Source organism: Mytilus edulis, chromosome 3 (assembly GCF_963676685.1).
Source record: "Mytilus edulis chromosome 3, xbMytEdul2.2, whole genome shotgun sequence".
NCBI classification, from domain to species: Eukaryota; Metazoa; Mollusca; class Bivalvia; order Mytilida; family Mytilidae; genus Mytilus; species Mytilus edulis.
In genome coordinates, this window is record NC_092346.1 from 18,217,874 (window position 1) to 18,235,308 (window position 17,435).

General features: G+C 32.3%; 1 protein-coding gene across 5 annotated transcripts in view; it reads left to right on the forward strand.

The window, feature by feature from the left end:
* The first annotated feature begins 3,904 nt into the window (after positions 1–3,904).
* LOC139515949 (hapless 2-like) overlaps positions 3,905–17,435 on the forward strand; it is a 91,246-nt gene continuing 77,715 nt past the window's right edge. For 4 of the 5 annotated variants that reach the window (XM_071305738.1, XM_071305736.1, XM_071305737.1 and 1 more), the window contains exons 1-8: positions 4,155–4,254; positions 8,611–8,759; positions 10,010–10,150; positions 11,735–11,842; positions 13,819–13,934; positions 14,762–14,900; positions 15,309–15,520; positions 15,887–15,929. In XM_071305738.1, the coding sequence (XP_071161839.1) occupies positions 8,625–8,759; positions 10,010–10,150; positions 11,735–11,842; positions 13,819–13,934; positions 14,762–14,900; positions 15,309–15,520; positions 15,887–15,929 (894 nt within the window). In that variant the 5' untranslated portion in view covers positions 4,155–4,254; positions 8,611–8,624. Of the gene's footprint in view, positions 3,924–4,154; positions 4,255–8,610; positions 8,760–10,009; positions 10,151–11,734; positions 11,843–13,818; positions 13,935–14,761; positions 14,901–15,308; positions 15,521–15,886; positions 15,930–17,435 lie in introns of those variants that run through there. The other variant, XM_071305739.1, reaches the window with a different exon arrangement.

Sequence of the window (17,435 nt, forward strand, 5' to 3'; positions counted from 1 at the left end):
TTGTAACTTCCATTAATGAAGCATTGTGTCATTAGTAAGTGGGATTGATATTTACCTATAGTTACTTTAATTTACTGAGATAAATAACTTCATCATTTCTACTTATCTGAAATTGATGAATGTTTACTTTAAACAATTTACAATTTTATATTATTTGTATATATAGTAAATTCGCCTTTTCATAATCTAAATGACTATGGGTAATTTCATTGCAATTGTTCGTACGCAAAAATTAAAATAACGTTATGTGATTTAGGGTGTAATTACACCTTATGTAAGAGTCCTGTATTTTGATTGGTTGATACCCAGCATATTTTTCACGAATTTACTGTTATTAAATGAATATCGTTCAATTTTTAACGCCGCCGGGGTATTTGCCAAATGGATATGCCTTTTTACACTCTGTTTCGTGATATTTGCCAAAAAATACTCTTATCTGACTGGACGCTTGTAGCGTCACGATCATCATTGCGTTTTTGAACATTAACATTCGGTACAATTTAAAAACAGATATATCATGTTCTTAAGGGGTATTTGCGGAAAATACCCCTCCTTATCATGATATATCTGTTTAGAATACCATGGCACAGATTAAAAACAAAAAGATAAAAAAAAATATTACTTTTTAGTTAAACAGTTATTTTTGGATTGCAGTAACATGCAATCAATCCAATATATAAACTAATAGACATTAAAAGAAACTTAATGAGTGAAACTAGCACGTTTTATCCCATCTTTGTTGTAGATCTAATAAACTATTTATAGGAAATCAGTACTAGTACCATGAATGATCAATCCGGTGGAAATCATATAGAGCCTAAAGTTAAACATTCAAATTCGAAGGCAGTGATAAGACTGATTGATGTATATATATATATATAACCACACGCGTAACTTATAAACAAATTGACATTAGAAGAAGGGAAACAATTTTAATGAAAGGAGTTTGTTTCCTAGTTGTTGTAAAATTATTTGATACATCAAACATATATCTTTTAAAACATATGGCAGTCAAATTTTCCGCTCTTTATTACAGTGGATCTATCTTTTTTTCTGCTTGCTATTTGTGTGTCGTTTGGTTGATGTGTCATTGACGTATATCCTACATCTCTAAGTCCTTTTGCTACTGTTGGTGGAGTTTTAGTTGCCTGATTGTATCACCAGCCTAGTAGTAGTCAGAACTTCTGTGCTGACATCAATTATCATTGATATGGTGACATTTATAAATTAACTGTTTACAAAAATTTTGAATTTTTTGAAATACTTACCTCAGGAATAGATTACCTTAACTGTATTTGGCAAAACTTTTAGGAATTTTGATCATCAATGCTTTTTAACTTCGTACTTTATTTGGCCTTTGTTGACTTTATGGGATTCGAGCGCCACTGATGAGTATTTTGTAAAGAAACGCGTGTCTGGCGTAAACAAATTAATTTAATTCTGATATCCATGATAAGTTTATTATCTCCATAAAATACTTATTTAACACAAGGCATTAGATAAACAAATGCTCAATAACCAAATCACTCAACGTGCAGAGACATGAGTTCTGCGGTCGATATCCTACGCGACCAAGAGTCCCCAAAACATCGAAATTAACTATAAGTGGTGGTAAACGTAATATTTTAATCAACTTGCATATGAGCTCGTACAGAAGGAAACGTATTTACTACAATAGAGTTAATAATTTTGACTTTCTAAAACTTCATGATGATTGACGGATTTTTCATGTAGTGTCAACATACTAAACACGTTTTGTCTCATCACTTTTTCTATCTAGTGGTGCTGAAATTAACGACCACAATTGTTGCAATGTCCCCAATTTTTGTTCAAACATTATTAGCTCTTATGACGGACCAAAAATTGGGTTATATTGTTCGTTTTTATGAAACTGCAAACAAATCGGATTTTAAAAAGAAGTTGATATCAATTCAATTCAATGCAAAGTTGCATTGCCATATAAACTTTACAGTTTGTGACATATAACAACAACAAAAACAAATAAAGACAATAACTAAGTAACTCAAAATATATCTACAAATTCAGGTAAATATTAAAGGGTCCCCTGTCCTCAGTTTCATTGACTTTTAATGGAGGATAGCTGCTGCGATTGAGGTTCCACCTATGTAAACACAACTGGCAATCATCCTAAACAGCAGTTAGATGTTACAAAATACGTCATACGAACTGTTCAAAAGTACAAAGGCTGTAAAATACCCATTTCCAATGTTCAGTACAAACCAAGAAAACAAAAGCCAACTGAATGAGCTATCCAGACTGCTGATAGTCTTACACAGTTCTAAGTGCACTAAGTGAAGCTGAGTAATGTCTTTTCCTATCTTACCATTACTTTCAATAATTTGCTTGGTGAGAAAGCTATTGTATGTCTCAAAGTTTTTATTTAAAAAAAAAAAAGTAAATGCTAATTCTCGGCTTTTGTCCCACTGATCAAAGAAAACTGTTGTTCCGTCTGGTTTATAAGAAACATATAATATAAATGTCATTTTGACAAAACAGAGAATCATCCACGTAATAGATGAAAGTTCAAAGTCTCTAGTTTCCTCTAGAAAGTCTCCAACAAAAAGACCAATTGTTATTCGGACACAGTTCGTTCTTAGTAGAAAAGCAAGGATACAGCAGCAGCCAAACCGTATCAGCGTCTTCTTAAATGTTGGTTTTGTTTCTTTGAAAATGTGAATCGGATAAAAAAAAATGCATAGCCATGACATTACAATAATATACCAGTGCAACGTATGCACAGTGTCGTTTGTGTTCAGAATGTCTTAGTTTTTCCATGGAATTTTAGCAGACGACTTTTCGGATATTTCTTTCTTTTTTGTCAAAGTTATCATGGCTTCGTCAGTTTAAAATCTTCCTATGTAGCAAGACTGTTTAAAAGATTTCAAATACAGTTACTGTGAGTTGTAATAAGTTCACAAGCTTCAGCTTTATAAGAAGTTTTAAAAGTCACACTAACTGACACTTATAATGTGACAACTTTAAAAGAACTCATGGATCAAATCATTAATTACTTCTATGTCCATTCATTCAAGTTAATGGTCATCCTGGTATCTTGAACTATTGAACCATCTGGTTTTAGTAGAACCCAGTCTGCATTGATATTCTTTTTTATTATTTGATACCAAAATAAACAAAAATTACAAATGATTACTGGTCTGAAATTGCAGATTGTTTACTTTAAAACAATATGATTTTTATCTTCTTTTTTTTTTTTACATTTATACAAGTATAAGTATGGCCACATCATTTGAAGGTAAAACCACGATTGCAGTATGGAATTACGAATATATTTTCTTTCGATATAAATTCAGCTTTTTAAACTTGTAGACAAGGTCTTGCTCTTAACACTACACCCAATGGCAATTGGAAAGATTGATTCAAGGAAATAAGTCATAAAATTGAGAAAGGAAATGGTGAATATGTCAAAGCGACAACCACCCGACCGTAGAGCAGACAACAGCCGAAGGCAACCAATGGGTCTTCAATGTAGCGAGAATTCCCGCACCCGTAGGTGTCCTTCAGCTGCCCCCTAAAAATTTTGCATAATAGTACAGTGATAATGGACGTCATACTAAACTCCGAATTATACACAAGAAACTAAAATTTAAAATCATACAAGACTAACAAAGGCCAGAGGCTCCTGACTTGGGACAGGCGCTTCAGTTTATTTGATGATCAAATTATAAATTCCGAAAGTTTTTGAAATGTGACAACTAATTATATATTATGACATCTATGCGTGGGGTACACATTATCGCTATTTTCTCGCCATTACTGTATATCACATAAGTTCCCGTAAAATTTTGACGTCATAAAACAAAATATCTGACGCCACAATGGAAAAGGGATTGTTGTATACGTCAAAAGTTCAAGCGGCCGGGTCAGCCGGGATTAGCGATAAGGTATCATTAATAATCTATAAATGTGCAAAGTTAAATTAATTTTCTTTCATACCACCCATATTTTTTTCAGAATATCAAATATTCGTTCTCTTGGAGACCTTTATCTGATCCACCCACTTGTGTCACATAGTCTGCGATCCTTATCAATTAATGAGTGTCGAGCAGTGAAGGGGTCCAGATTTAGCTTTTTTGAAAGCTAATGCTTGAATTTGATTCAGAGATATTTGATAGACGACAACAAGTTTCTTTCCCCTTACCGTACTGAAATTCAAAGTTAGAAAACCGCCAACAATCGATGTGTAAACTCATGAAAAGTTTTTAAAAGTTTAATGTAAGACGTTGCCAGTTGGTTTGAGTTTTATTGTCATGAAAGGAAGTCCTTAAATATCACACTGGTCTCGCTTCCATATTAACCTGATTAAGTTCAATTTAGTGCCATTTTGGATTCTGTCACAGGCCAACGACAAATTTGTGAGGGGAAATATGCATTAAATAATAATGCATGTAAAGCAGCATGTTTATTATATTGTCAATGCATTGCTAACTGTAATTAGGATAATCTGATATACATGTTAAAAACCAAAGTAGTCATTTGTTAGTGTATTGATATTGTCATTTTGTTTAGTTTCTTTTATGACAGGGGTCCTGATCCCGAAATCACGGGCTAAAAAACACCTGATCCCAAAATCCTGAGCTTAAAAATACCTGATTCCGTAGTACTGATACAGGTCCTATCCCCCCTCTCTTATGGACCTTATTTTTTCTGTATTCTGACATCAGACTCTTAAACTGAGCGTTACTGTGCTACATACATGTCAAACTCTTACAATGGGAAATCATGTCATGACATGACATGATATGTCAAAAAGCGTGTGAAAACGCGTGACGTAGATGCGGACTTGTTAATATGAATGTGGTAATGTTCATAATTTCATACAAATTTGTGAATATAAAAAAACAATATATATTCTACTGTGAACTTTTATTGTATTAAACAGTGGTCTGTTATGTTGCTTTTAAAGCATCACCACTAGGCACATATTCAAAACAACTGCCAGTTTCAAGTTTAGTTACAATTATTTGATAACAGCACACAATACAAATGTAACATAGTCAAGTTCTGATCAGAATTCAGTGTCAATTTCTTTTTAATTGAAAAGGCTCTCCCACAGTAGGAATTGATATTTGACCGAATTAGCTTCATCAAGATTTGAAAGAATGTCATAATGTTGGTTTTTTTTTGGCAATGTAAAATGTCATCTCTGCCATTGCTCCCATTAATGCTATTGCCTGGTTAAAACTGGGTAGTTCATCAGAAAAAAGCTGGTACTACAAATGTATGAGAGCTGATCCAACAGTTCTGTGATATTTTTATCCCCATGGCCTGTAGAAATCTGTTGCCGTGTTGGCTAGATTTGAAACTGAAATTGAAAAAGAAAAATGTTTTATAAATTTGATTTCCATAAGTTAAACATGTTAAATGCTTATTCAAATAGCTACATTGTATTTCTCCTCTCACATGTATTTTTTTTTATCATTGCAACATAGAATGCACAAATTATGCGTTACTTGTCACTCGATCATTTAAACTCGAACTCCAAAATATAATTTATAAATCTTGAATCTTGCCGTACACATCGTTTTGGCTAAACAATCGGCACTTTAGACGACGGTACAGGCCCTGAAAGTGACCTCTTCCTGTGCACATTTCCCCTATTAAGTGAATTTAAAAGAAAGTCTCAAAATAGTTAAAACTAATCACAAACTACTTACCTTTTACTGTTTTTCCATACAAAAAAATAAACAATACGGTAGCCAAACAATTACTTCGAATTTTTCGGTATTTATCGCAGAATAAGGAAAAAACCAGAGAATAGCGATATCACTAACGACCAAAAAATGAAAAGAACGAAAAAGCGTGTAATTGCGTGTAAAGTGGTGAAAAGCGTGTACACGCCATGTGACAAAATCCTCGTGTGTAAACCATTGAAAAAGCGTGTGTTACACGCGAATATCATGTCACTTGACATGTATGCTGTGCTATTGTGGTTTTGTTTTTTCTACATCGGCCAGAGGTATGGTGGAGGGTTGAGATCTAAAAAAAACATGCAGTGATTTTCCTACCTTTTTTTCAAATGGGGCCTGGGCCGTATGCTTTAGGCCATAATAAATAATAGGTTTGTTTGTCCAAACGCTACCTACATGTACCCAGAAAAAAGCTGCCTACTCAAATTCTTTTATTGTCCTGATTTGAAGAAGTTTTTTTTTAAATCAAATAGGCATGAAGACTTACAAACATCTGATACTTCAATTTCTTTAAAAAAAAAAAAAAAAAAAAAAAAAAGCCTTCCTACATGTACCTACCCAAGGGTAGGGTTTGGGCAAACCAAACTTTTTTAAGTGTGGCCTTTGGCAATTAGGAAAATGTGTTGAATAAAGTGTGAATTGGGGAAAAAATATATTTTTCATCATAGTTTAAAGTGGTAGGGGCATGATGGGTGTCTAAATTCAAAATGATAGAATAATTTGTTCAATCATACTTTGCCAAAATGTTTTTTTTGTTTTATATATATATATATAACTAAATTGCGGTTTTTATCCAACGCAATCATAGGTTTGAACGTAGTTTTCAATTTAGACTTGTATATATATATAAATAAATAAGTAGTACGTCTGAGTCAGTGACAACCCTACAACAGATGTATCCATCGGATCGCCATCAATGATGGTGATACATGGCTGTGTACATGGTGTCACGATATCACAGTAGCATGGGTTCGAATCCCGGCGAGGGAAGAACCAAAAATTTGCGACAGCAAATTTACAGATCTAACATTGTTGGGTTGATGTTTAGACGAGTTGTATATAAATAAATATATATATGTTCAAAAATATAATAAAAATGATACATTATGTAGTTCACTTAAACTGTATGATAGAATTGTAAATTAAAATACGAGCAGATAGCTATTTGAATATGCTGTGAAAATATCAAAAGAAAAGATAGGGTCACCATACTTTGGCTAGCATGCAAATAGCAAAATTCCATATTGGTTCCTTCAGAATATGCACTATTTCACAGTTACCTCCCCTTAAAATGCCAATTTCAAAAAATAAAAAATCATGTAAAAAAATCACCTCATTTGTTCTATTAAATGAAAATTCACATAAGTTATCTGCATTCCTGCACCAAATTTAGCTATTTTTAATGAGGTTATTAATTTTAAAAAATCCAATTTTCTAGTACATGTACATTTTGTAGTATGACCAATTTTAAACATATCATTTTTTTTCTGGGTTCATTTTAAATGATCAAACTTGATTAAATTCAGAATTTTCAGTGTTCATTTGGGAAAAGAATAGGGTTTTCTAATTGGGAATGGGGCCTATATTCAGACCCAAAATAAAGTCAGGAAAATCACTTACATGTTTAACCCTGCTGCATTTTTGCACCTGTCCCAAGTCAGGAGCCTTTGGCCTTTGTTAGTCTTGTATGATTTTTAATTTTAGTTTTTTGTGTATAATTTGGAGTTTAGTATGACGTCCATTATCACTGTACTAGTATACATATTTGTTTAGGGGCCAGCTGAAGGACTCCTTCGGGTGCAGGAGATTCTCGCTGCATTAAAGACCCATTGGTGGCCTTCAGCTGTTGTCTGCTCTATGATCCGGTTGTCATTCCCCATTTACATTCTCAATTTTATGAAAATTTGAGTCAAATCCGTGAACTATAAATGCCTGCTAAAATCATTAAGTTCTTTGTTTAACTACAATTTATTCTAATAGCTCTAACAATTTTTTTAAAATGTTGCTTTTGTATTTCATTATTTAAAGGCCTGTATTTTAAATCAAAGTAAATAGACAAACATGACCATATTTATTTGAACAAATACAAAAGTAACATTTACCTGAAGATTAGTTTTAATGTCATGAAATTTAAACAACAAAACTGACAATTATATATATAAAGTCAAAGGTTTACAGTATTTTCTAAATCAACATCCTAAATTGTAAAATCAACAGTTATAATTTCAACGCATTTGAAATAATTGAAAAATGTTGAAGTTATACAATGTAATTTGTTATGTTTTAAAAGCAATATTGTTGATTTGTTTATCAGTAAAATAGGTAAGTGGACTAGCACTTTAGATAATGGGACCAGCTAGAATTCCCACAGAAATGTTATAGTGTTGTTATCTCATACATGTATGATTTGCGCAATTACCCGACTTTGAAAGCTAATTTTTTCCATCTGATAAGTTAAGCCTTTTTCAACTGATTTTTATAGTTCGTTCTTATGTTGTACTGTTATACCACTGTCCCAGGTTAGGGGAGTGTTGGGATCCCGGTAACATGTTTTACCCTGCCACATTATTTATGTATGTGTCTGTCCCAAGTCAGGAGCCTGTATATTCAGTTTTACAAATCCAGTTATTGCAAACTTGATTTTTGTTTTAGTATGATTAATCACTAGCCATGCTTAAGCATTGGATTATTTAAATGTAGAAAAAAATAGGGTCATGTTACAATTTACTTAATTTAGGTCACCATCTTATTTTCCAATCAAAAACCAGCATTTTATTGTGAAGTATAACAATAATATGAATAACCTTATTGTATAGTCTAACAAAGTACTTTTTGTAGTCACAAATATCGAATTTATATTATACGAAATTTATAATTTTAGATGCTGACTTTGCAATGACCTTGAAACAGATTTTTATACTGTTGATATGGTGTAGTATTTGTTTGGGACAAGATGTATTTGTCAACAGGTGTCATGGCAACAGGAAATGCAAGGAGAAAATTATCTTTAATGTTACTGTTAATACACAGGTTAGTCAGTGCCATTACATGTATAAACAAAAACTTACAATGCTAATATTAAGTTTTTGTTCAAGGACATCTTAAATAAAAAGAAAAAAAAATCAGAACTGTTTTCGCAGATTAGAAAGAAATTTCAGCAATACATATTATATTTATGTGAAATTCCAAAAAAAGAATTCCCAGATCATGAAAGGATCAATCCCCAAAATCTTTAAATCACCTGATCTCGGAGTCCTGATAAAGATTGGACCCCCTTCATATGTGCCTGTAATTTTTTTTATTACTGAATACATTTTATTGTTTTAGTGTTATTGTCTTGCCTACAACCAAGGTCATGGTCTTCGAGCCAAAAAATGTAGTGAACATACATTCAATCATTTACTTCAACATTTTGGTGCAGTTTATGTTTTAAGTTTTTCATAGTCATCAATTACAGTGTAGTCTCTCAGGTTTCTGTGCGGCAGGTGATATCGTGGTATACCTGATTTCCTCATATCCTCAATGTTACACAAATAGAATTCTTGTAATTGTTTTAGTATTTCGAAGGGCAGAAAATAAAATTAACAAGTTTAAGAGTAAATTTGTAACTAAAATCCAATGATTAACCATGCTTAGCCCACTTCCATTAAAATATTACATCAGAAAATTTGTGACTTTATAGTTAAATTTTCATCAGATTGAAATAAATTTTGCTCTGCATCCTTTGTAGTAAGTTTGGTTCAAATTCAACTATATTTTGTTCTATAAACATGATAATTTTTTTTTCATTTATTCAAAATAATCTCTTTTTAGAAGGCGGGGGCAAAGTCACCTAACATTTGAAGAACTCTCAAAACATTTTAAAGATTTCCGTAATTTTTGATACACGTTACACAAAATCTTAAGGGTGAAACCATACATCATGTTCATACTGAAGATTTTATTAAAAAAAAAGAGTATTTTGTGAATTTGTTCCCACAATATTCAATTATTGGTTTTGTCAGTTTGATAACGTGAATTCATAATGGATACACCGGAGTGACCGGACTGCACCATACTTTGTCAAAAACTCACAGAATTTGATAAACAGAATCTTCTTGCTGATTTAACTATAAAGAGAAAGTATTCAAAGCAAAAAAATTAAAACATTTGTTTGTTATTAACTGATGAGTTGACTGAATTGTTTTGCAGTTAACATTAAGATACAGTCTGGGGTTAAAGTTTTGTAACTTGAATAACTTTTTCTTTGAAGATTTACTTGGTTTTTTTTTCTTTTTCAGCTTAAGATGAAACCAGACTATTTGAAGATACTTAGAATAACAGAAAAAGGAAATGGAAAAAATTTCACCCTGATAAACCCAGTTATACTCAAGATCAAGAGTTATCCACCAAAACTGATATATCCACTCAAACTAGTACAGGTACACTCATCTTTTCAAAACTTAATAGACTATTGGTAATCTCGTTGTTGGTACAGCAAAATGAAATTGACGTTGTGTCATTTGTTGAATTTCCATTGTTTAATTAGTTTTAAACCAATTTTAACGTTATGGTGCATACTAACAAAAATGTATTAGATTCTGAAACAGCAAATACAGCACCAGTTAAACAGATCCAACAAACATTGCATATGTAAAAAATATGGATTTTCGTGGATGTTTGATTTTGTGGTTTCTCCAAAGTGTGCAAATTACCTTATGGAAAAAGTGTAATTTGTTGAACACTTAATTTCCTTGTTCACCTGCACCCACAAAAAATTGGTATCCAGTGAATAATAATGAATCCACAGTATGACAGTACTAAAACAAAATTGGATATTTTTTCAACATGTAAATTAAAGGTGTTCTCTTGGTATATTAGAGAAAAGACTAGTTTAAACATTTAATTCCAATGTACCACTTCAATACCTTTCATCATCGATCAACTTTCTGTTATCAGCTGTATAACAGTGATTTTCCTAGTGTTTAAGGGGAGGGGTCGAGAGCCAATGCAATTGGGAAAAAAAGTTTATGAAATGTTTGGTTTGTTGAAAATATATTAGTTCGCACCAGCCATGTGCAACTTGGTCCCCAAGAAAGGAGTAGGTTCAGTAAGACCTCTTTTTGGCCCCAAAATAAAGCAGTTTTACAAAATTGTGAAAATTCAATTGTTAAGCTGTTTTTTGGAAAGTAGAATGATTCTGCTACATACATATGGGCCGTTTTTGACAATACAATGCACATATATCGGGTACTAGCATCCTTAAGTCATGCTAAATTACTGAAATCTTAACAATTTTAGCATTTAAGTTAAACTTTAGACGGTTTCCATCTTAAATGAAAGTGGCTGCATCCGTGTTCATTCATAATATTGAATTGTAAATTGTATTTGTTGATTATACATAACATATATAAAGGTTGAGGATGACACAGATGCGGCCACTTTCATTTTTGACAAAAACTATCTATAAAGTGAAGAACTTTGGCATATTTGATAGATTTTTCATATTTAAGCTTGAATAGGAGCGTTTTTGATGACTTAATCAAATATATATCTTACATATTAAATCAATTGACATAGACACTTAGCTGTTTAAAAAGTGTCTAAAGTACTTCGTTAGATGAACTTGAAAATTGAGGCCAAAATCTGCCCATACCGGTCCTACTCCTTTTGAAAAATTAAGAGCAAAATTCTGCATTCTGAGACAGAATAAGTTATAATTGCTAAGATCATAAGAACAGTTTCAAGAGATTTTAATACAAAATACCACATTACAACACCAACAAAACCTTACAATGATGTATATGTACAATTGGGAATTTTAGAGCTGAAGATTGGGAAAAAAGGAGCATATTTCTCATTGGGACAGGGGCCCATAATCGGATCCAAATGAGAGGGTTAGGAAATCCCTGTAATAATTATAACTTGGGGATGTTCAGTGCCCAATCAGTGGGCAATAGCTCACAGCTCAGGTTATTTGACTTTCTTGTCAATTTTATGTATTCATCAAGTTTATGTTATTGCAGATAGTTAACAGTAAACCCTATGAAGTATTTTACCACAAAGACAATACAGATTATTACCCAGGATGCAATGCTAATTTATTGGATCAACAGTGTGGGCAAGGATTCAAGGTATTTTTAGTTCATGATTACTGAGTCCTCTTTATGTTTACTTGCACATGAGACAATCACTGTCTTGTGCCTTTCTTTCTGCCTTTCCCTATGTAATTTCCATGCTTCTAAGTTTGCTCTATGTCTTTCAGCATCATGTTTCTTTTGGTTTTCTTCTCTTTCTTTTATGCCCCATTTAGGGGCATTATTTTTTCTCTGTGTCTGTCTGTTAGTTCATTTGTCCATCCATTCATCTGTCCTGCTTCAGGTTAAAGTTTTTTGGTTAAGGTAGTTTTTGATTGAGTAAAAGTCCAATCAACTTGAAACTTAGAATGCATGTCTTCTAAGATATGATCTTTCTAATTTTAATGCCAAATTAGAGTTTTGACCCCAATATGATGATAGACTGCACATAAAAAATGAAAGTGTACATAATGGACACAGTCTTGGTCCATCTGGTGTCCCAACTGAGAGCTGTTTTTACTAATTCATTTTTTGTTTTTCAGTAAAATGGGGCCAATCCATTTCAAGTATTTTTTCCAATTTCGACTCTACTCAGTTTCTGTTAAACCTATATAGATTTTTGTCGAGCCTGCAACTTTTGTTGCAGAAAGCTCGACATAGGGATAGTGATCCGGCGGCGGCGGCGGCTATGGCTTTATATTTTAGAAGGTAGAAGACCTGGATGCTTCATACTTTGTATATAGATGCCTCATGTTACGAACTTTCCGTCAGTCACATGTTCAATGTCCTTAACCTCATTTTCATGGTTCAGTGACTACTTGAAAAAAAAGTTAAGATTTTTTGTAATGTTAAATTCTCTCTTATTATAAGTAATTGGATAACTATATTTGGTATGTGCGTACCTTCCAAGGTCCTCATGCCTGTCAGACAGTTTTCACTTGACCTCGACCTCATTTCATGGATCAGTGAACAAGGTTAAGTTTTCGTGGTCAAGTCCATATCTCAGATACTATAAGCAATAGGTCTAGTATATTCCGTGTATGGAAGGACTGTAAGGTGTACATGTCCAACTGGCAGGTGTCATCTGACCTTGACCTCATTTTTATGGTTCAGTGGTTATAGTTAAGTTTTTGTGTTTTAGTCTGTTTTTCTTATACTATATGCAATAGGTCTACTATAATTGGTGTATGGAATGATTGTAAGGTGTACATGTCTTGCTGACAGGTGTCATCTGACCTTGACCTCATTTTCATGGTTCAGTGGTCAAAGTTAAGTTTTTTAGTTTTGATCTATTTTTCTAATACTTTATGCATTAGGTCAACTATATTTGGTGTATGGAAATATTTTATGATCTATATGTCGGTTACGCAGGTTTTATTTGACCTTGACCTCATTTTCACGGTCCATTGCTAAGTTTAAAGTGTTTGTGTTTTGGTCTGTTTTTCTTTATTTATAAGCAACAAGTCAACTATATTTGTAATATTAAAGAATTGTTAGTTGTACATGTCTGTCTGGCATGGTTCATCTGACCTTGACCTCATTTTCATGGTTCATTGATCAATGTTTCATTATCTTGGTTAATGTTGAGTTTATGTGACAGTTGTAATAAAGCTTTATATTTAGTTCTATCAAGATAGTATCAAGGATTAGTAAAGAAGGCGAGACATTTCAGTGTGTGCACTCTTGTTTTTATTTCTGACGGTTTTCAGCCAAAATGTGATTGATTTACTTGATTTACATACATGATACATATGTGACATGAAAAATACTGCAAAATAGATGGGTTTTTTTGTATGCTCTTTTAGGTGTATACACTTAATAAAGTTTTAGAATGGCAAAAAAAGATAATTGCACAGAAATATCTGCTTCACATGAAATAAGGATATCCATAAAAATAAGATGGCCTTCACTAAAGTATCTATTTGTTATATGGGTAATCTTTAGGATGCTTTGTGAAACTCCACAAAACAAAGAAATTTCGACTAATGCTAAAAAATATACCAACAAGTTGATTATTTTGACATATATTTTAGGGATTTTGCTGCAATTGTGACAACAGAAAGGAGAATAACCCTTATCACATGAGAGGAGGGCAGGAGTGTAGTACAAATGTTTCTAGTACTCATTGTATTCAGTATGATCCATTATGGTCAGTATTACTTAGGTGTATGGAAGATTTAAGTACATGTAACACATAAAGGCTATACTAGTATATATATAAAAGATTGTAGTGGCAATAGAAATTTATAGTAATACAGCTGTTCAAGTCAACCATTTGAAAACATATAGTTTTAATCTCCACCAATGTTATTGACGCTGACAGAAACAAACAGAATACAATAAATGGCATAATACTTTTTACGACAAAGGTAGATTGGATGAAACAAACATTGTGCTTTACATAAAGATCTATAAAAGTTCCAAAATAGAAAAAAATAAGTAAAGATTGAATGCTTCTTTTTTGTAATTTTATTGAGATGAGGCATTCACAACCAGATAAATTCATGAACAAGAAGCATTCAATTTGTATAGTTACATTTTTATGCTGCAACCATGAAATTACGAGTTACAGCAACTTTTTGTTTGTTTACCTATGCTTTGTTGTGATGTTGTTATAAGAATCATGGTCGTACTGCCAGGATTATTTGAATTGAGAAATGTAATTTGATATTGGAATGCATTGTGCTTGATTTTAAGATATGCCCCTTTACAGATTGAAAATATTTTGTTTCTGTTCTCTCTATTTTCAGTTTGCCTTAAATATTCTGAAATTAAAACATATTGCTTAAATCAAAACTTAGATAAAGTTTAAGTTTAGGTGGTATCATATTTACCATTGTTGAGTTATGTCCTTTTAAAATATTAAATGCAAGCAGGGCATCATCTGTGTCCCCTGGACATATTCTTCATTTATTTGTAATTACGTTACGTAAGATTTATTTGCATAATACTCATGGGGAAAAAAATAATTTTTAGGTACAGTTTGAATGAATTAGAGAAACCAACCCTATACCATGATGTTGTTATAAGTATGACTGAAACAGGGAACCATCAGGTAGCCAGTACACAAGTAGGAAATACTAATCCAAGTGGCCATGCTATCAAAGAGTCAAAGGTAAATTAACGTTGATATGAGAATTTGTGGAAAAGGACCATGGTGCCAATCCATGTTAAAAAAAGAACAGAGCATCAAGAAACTGGGGGCTGTTACTTCTTAAAACCTTGTGTAGGAAATAAATTACTGATGATTCCAGCTTCCATTTATTAAAATGAAATAATTCTCTAAAACCATGGGACCAAATTGAAGGACACTTTTTTGAAAAAAAATATAAATTTACCAGCATGAGATTAGAGTGGAGCACTTCTAACATGTACAGAGTTCCAACTGAAAACCCCATTGTTGTCAGGGTAATGACACAAATAACATGTATATGTATATGTTCAATCTCATAATTTGAGATGCCAAATATGTCTATGTATATACTCTGCATAATATGTTATACAACTCAGTTTTTTTTTCCAGATTTCAGTCACTTACTCATTAGTCAATTATACTGACAGTGACTTACTGAAATACAAAAGGAATATTCTACTGATTCCACAAACAGCTAGTGAAGAAAAGTCTCAGTTCATGTTGATTAATAAAACATGGATTGGGGAGGAGTGTAATGAGATTGGTGTATCACTAGAAGCATTCAATAACCAATCAGATAAATGCCATAAATCAGCACAAAGGTAAGTACTTCTGGAATGAATAAAAGAAGATTTGGTAATACATTACAATGGCAACAACCCAACAACAACAAAAAACATTTACAGAATTTACATGTTTTGGTGAAAAATATATTTTTTTAAAAGGTTTTACTCATACTTTATTCATCCATATTTTTTGAACGACTGGATAGTTTCTACCAGTACAGAATTTAAAGCAAAAAGGAATCAGATTAAAAATTAAAAGTGGCCCAGTCACAGCTTTAAATTCTGTACTGGTAGAAACCTGATATTTCCATTTCCGCTTACCCATATATAATACGGATGTGCCGAGTGTCTTTCTCGGAAAACACACACAATTTCTATAACTATTACCTCAAAATGTTGTAGCTGTTTAGAGAACCAACCAATGCAGTTCTGGTTAGAGGATATGGTAGGATTCAAGTTTTCTGTTATTCTTTTGCAGTTAATTACATGTTTTGTTCTTGTTTTTCTTTTGCAGTTGATCATATCTTATTCTTTTGTTTGATAATACCTGAACAAAGTTGCGAGGGATATAATATGAGAAGTGTCGGATAGAAACCAATATTATGGAAATGATAAACAATTTATATATTATTTTATTTGGGGTTGAAAAAAATTCTTTCCGTATTCTGTTACTGTTTGTAAATTGAGTTGGTATAAGAACCTTACATAACAGACCCGAATTCAGTTTTATGCCCCACCTACGATAGAAGAGGGACATTATGTTTTCTGGTCTGTGCCTCCGTTCGTGCGTCCGTTCGTCCGTTCGTCCGTGCGTCTGTTCAGGTTAAAGTTTTTGGTCAAGGTGGTTTTTGATGAAGTTGAAGTCACATCAACTTGAAACTTAGCACACATGTTCCCTATGATATGATCTTTCTAATTTTAATTTCAAATTAAAGTTTTGACCCCAATTTCACGGTCCAATGAACATGGAAACTTATAGTGCAAGTGGGGCATTCGTGTACTATGGACACATTCTTGTTCATTTAGTGTTTGTATGTTTTCTGAAATTAATCAAAGTCATATACATGAACATGTATTTGCATATATATATGCATATGTAAACGTATGGGAATTTGTGTTATAGTTTTTATTATATATATATATATATATATATTATATATATATATATATTATATATATATATATATTATATATATATATATAATAAAAACTATAACACAAATTCCCATACGTTTCGGCCATTACGGCCTTCTTCATTGGAATAAATTACAACATTGAAACAACAATTACATCGCTTGGATACATTACGTTATAATAACTTCTATGACGTTCATTTGCCGCTTTTTTCGCTTTTTTAATATAAATATATTTATTATCTTTCATACATTGTGTTGAGTCCTTCAGGTTCTAAAGTTTTTAATTTTTTCATCCAAAAGGCTTCTTTAGTTTTTCTGTAAATTTCTGTCCCAAATACTCTCTCTATGGTGGTAACTTTCAAATTTGTCATTGAATGATTGTTCTGAATGAAATGGTTGGCTACTGGATCTTCTGTTTTTTTTGTGCGTATTTTTGAAAAGTTCAATAGCATTCGTTGATATAGTGTATCACCCATTTGTCCTACATATATAACTTTTTCACATTTTGTACAATTTATCGCATATAACATGCCTACGGTTTTACAATTTATTTGTCCCTGAATTGTATATTCTTTGCCGGTGTTGTCACAAAATACCTTGGTTTCATTTATATGTGAGCATAATGCACAATTTTTACCACATGGTCCACATCCATTGGTTTGTTTATAAAATAGTAAATTATGCTTTTTGTGCACTAAGATGTCTTTTATGTTGTTATCGCGTTTAAATGCCACGATAGGCGGATCGGGGAATATTTTCTTTAGTCTTTCAGATTGATGGAGAATTTTAAGATTTTTTCTAAGAATTGAATGTAC